This window comes from Monosiga brevicollis, genomic scaffold (genome assembly GCF_000002865.3).
Source record: "Monosiga brevicollis MX1 MONBRscaffold_49 genomic scaffold, whole genome shotgun sequence".
NCBI lineage: Eukaryota > Choanoflagellata > Craspedida > Salpingoecidae > Monosiga > Monosiga brevicollis.
In genome coordinates this window covers 49,999-53,745 of record NW_001865086.1, presented here as the reverse complement: position 1 = coordinate 53,745, position 3,747 = coordinate 49,999, and the positions used below count along the sequence as shown (strand labels likewise).

Below are 3,747 nucleotides of genomic sequence, written 5' to 3'. Positions count from 1 at the left end.
GTCAGCGAGCCCACGGTCGCGATCGCGCCTACATTGAAATCTTCGGGGAGGGCCGACTTCCGCTTGTATACGCGTGTGTCCATTCTTAAATTTACCAGCGCAACACGATGAATCTTCTGTCGGGGTGGGTGTTCCAAACTGCAGTCAAGTGAGCCAGGAAGGCCCTGCACCATGCATGAGCTTGTAGTGGCAACCACCCACGCGTGTAGACAGACTCTTTGATCCCTCAAGCACCATCTTCTCTCCCTCCGACCTTCTTCAAAAAGAGTCTCTGCTACACTTGCTCCTCTCCCGCTGCCCTTCCTCAGTCCCGTCACCCGCTGCCCTTGCTGCCCCGAACCTCGCAATGTTGAACACACCCTCTTATTTTGCGTAGAGATGCAAGTTGCTGCAGGGGAAATGCACCTCGGTTTTTTACTCTTCTTTAAACCGTTTATTTCGATATACGAGAAGTTAATGTAGTTCTGCTAGGAATGATGATGTAAGTTATTGCAGGAGACATATCGGTTTGTGAAGGTTGCCGTTGCAATGCTCCAAAGGGAACGAGCAGCACCATGACCGCCATGGCAATGAACCTAAAGCTCACGTCAGGAATGGTCGCTCACGTTTGGGCGGGGAATAAGATTGGTATGACCAGAGGGGGGCATTTAGCCAACGGGCTTGGGATGACATGGCTGGCAAAGGGGCAGTACATGTTGTAGGTACGAGCCCCATTTTTGTGGTGTAAGAGGCGAGCTGTCATGGCTGGCAGAGGGGCAGTACACGTTGTTCGTACACAAGCTTGACGGCGAGATGAATTGGCGTGAGAAAGAGAGAGAGAGAGAGAGTTTGAGAGAGAGGGTTTGAGAGAGAGAGTTTGAGAGAGAGAGTTTGAGAGAGAGGGTTTGAGAGAGAGAGTTTGAGAGAGAGAGTTTGAGAGTTTGAGAGAGAGAGTTTGAGAGAGAGAGTTTGAGAGTTTGAGAGAGTTTGAGAGAGAGAGTTTGAGAGAGAGAGTTTGAGAGAGAGAGTTTGAGAGAGAGTGAGAGTGAGAGAGTGAGTTTGAGAGAGAGAGTTTGAGAGAGAGAGAGTTTGAGAGAGAGAGAGAGTTTGAGAGAGAGAGTTTGAGAGAGAGAGTTTGAGAGAGAGAGTTTGAGAGAGAGAGAGAGTGAGAGAGTTTGAGAGAGAGAGAGAGTTTGAGAGAAAGAGAGAGTTTGAGAGATACATAAAAAAAGAGAGACTGAGACGAATTACACTCTCGATGGGTGTGGTTGGTGCGCAGAAGAAAGAAATACACGGGGGCTCGATCGGCCGAGCCAATAGATTTGGCAGGTACGTTGGGCGTGGCGATCCGATTGACCGGCGCAAACCGTCCTTACCACCCATGAGCCCGGTCCAGGACGTGCGGATGGAATTTGCTTTTCCCGCTGTTGCTGAAAATAAAAAAATTAAAAAAGAAGAAGAAAAAGGTGTAAACGTGTGTGTGTGTGTTGCTTGCATTTTTCTTCCTTTCGGTTGTTTGCCATTGCTTTTGCTTTTGCTTTTGCTTTTGCTTTTGCTTTTGCTTTTGACTTCGTCTTCTTCTTCTTCTTCTTCTTGTTGTTGGTGGTGCCCTTTTTTGGCAGCGGTGTCGGTATCGGTATCGGCATCGGCGGGCTGCTTGACGTGTCTTGCTTTCTGTGTGTGTGTGTGCGTGGTGACTGATTGCTTGTGTTTGGTGCGGGACTCTCTTGGTCGGGGCCTTACGGCGACGCCAGAACGTTTTGATTGAAAGCACCGCTGCCATTTTTTTTGCTTTCAACTGAAGTTGGCCTCACTGTTCTCACCTCGCAGTCGACAACGTGCGCTGGGCAACCAAGTACACCGGTCCTCGCCACTGTCACCGAGAACTATTGGCCAAAGGTGCGTCGTTTGGTGCACCAGGCAGAGAAGAGCAAAGGGCCCGGTGACCGGCTGCCGTTTTGGAAACGGCGCGCACCTGTTGAATCCCAGTCCGAATTCTGGGTTGTCAGACGAGTTGTACTTGGAGGGGGCTCATGAGATTGGTGGTGGCTAGAGAAGCAAGCAAAGCGGTTTGAAGCGGATGGTGAATAGAGAGAGATACCGTTACCATGAGTGATGATGGATGGCAGCTGTACAGTGCGTGTTGTTCACCAGATTCACAATGGGCGCTGCAGCTGTTGACCAGTTGGGACCAACAACGTATACGAGATGCTGCCCAATACAAAAATACGGTACGTATGCTGTTTGGTATGATGTTGTGTGATATTGGTTACACTTTGAATGTGTCACTTGATGGGGTGACGTTATGGTATAACATGGGACATATACTGCATGTTTGCATCATCCCACAGGGTGGCTATACACCACTGCACATGGCCTGCCACAACGGTCATGACAAGGTGGTGGAGATGCTGTTGCAGCACGGTGCTGATACTAAAGCCAAGGACAACGTCAGTACAGTACCTCCCTCTTCCCCCCTTTATCCCCCTATGATGGTGCACCTGTACCCCATGATGATGATGATGATGATGCACCATCCCACAGGGTGGCTTTTTTCAGAGCGTCAGTACAGTACCTCCCTCTTCCCCCCTTTACCCCCCCTATGATGGTGCACCTGTACCACATGATGATGATGCTGTACCTGTACGTCATGCTGATGCATCATTTCACAGGGTGGCGAATACACCACTGCACATGGCCTGCCACAACGGTCATGTCAAGGTGGCGGAGATGCTGTTGCAGCACGGTGCTGATGCTAAAGCCAAGAACAACGTCAGTACAGTACCTCCCTCTTCTCCCCTTACCCCCCTATGATGGTGCACCCGTACCCCACGATGATGCTGATGATGATGATGCTGTACCTGTACGTCATGCTGATGCATCATCCCACAGTATGGCGATACACCACTGCACTATGCCTGCATTTGCGGTCATGTCGCGGTGGCGGAGATGCTGTTGCAGCACGGTGCTGATGCTAAAGCCAAGAACAACGTCAGTACAGTACCTCCCTCTTCTCCCCTTACCCCCCTATGATGGTGTACACCCGTACCCAACATGATGATGATGATGATGACCTGTACGTCATGCTGATGCATCATCCCACAGGGTGGCGAAACACCACTGCACATGGCCTGCTTTAAGGGTCATGTCGCGGTGGCGGAGATGCTGTTGCAGCACGGTGCTGATGCTAAAGCCAAGAACAACGTCAGTACAGTACCTCCCTCTTCTCCCCTTACCCCCCTATGATGGTGCACCCGTACCCCACATGATGATGATGATGGATGTGTACCTGTACGTCATGCTGATGCATCATCCCACAGAATGGCGAAACACCACTGCACATGGCCTGCCTTAAGGGTCATGACGAGGTGGCGGAGATGCTGTTGAAGTACGGTGCTGATGCTAAAGCCAAGAACGACGTCAGTACAGTACCTCCCTCTTCCCCCTCTTTACCCCCCTTGATCGGCTGCTGCTCCTGCTCCCGCTGCATGTGCTTTGCCCCCGTCCCTCCTCTCCGCTACACCCTGCCCTCCCGTGCGCGTTCGTTCTTCCCCCTTGGCTCCTTTTCTTCTTTCCCGCTATCCCTCTTCTTCCCCCGTTTTGCGTCCGCCCGTTGTCGGTGCTCCCCGCGCCCCGCTTGTCTCTTCCGCCTGCCGTTTTCGCTCTCCCCTTTTTCTGATCCATCCCCAACCCCTTGCCATCACGCCTCTGCCTCTCTCGCTCGCTCAAGCGACTTTCGGTGGCCGTGCCTTGAGTTTTGCCCCCGGC

At 51.8% G+C, this 3,747-nt stretch overlaps 1 protein-coding gene across 1 annotated transcript; it reads right to left on the bottom strand.

The window, feature by feature from the left end:
- Window positions 1–738: 738 nt before the first annotated feature.
- MONBRDRAFT_30370 (uncharacterized protein) lies at window positions 739–1,362 on the bottom strand (the record flags this gene model as incomplete). The annotated part of the gene is made up of 1 exon (XM_001750817.1): window positions 739–1,362. One exon carries the CDS (start codon window positions 1,360–1,362, stop codon window positions 739–741), a length of 624 nt encoding a protein of 207 aa, XP_001750869.1.
- Between the last annotated feature and the right edge of the window lie 2,385 nt (window positions 1,363–3,747).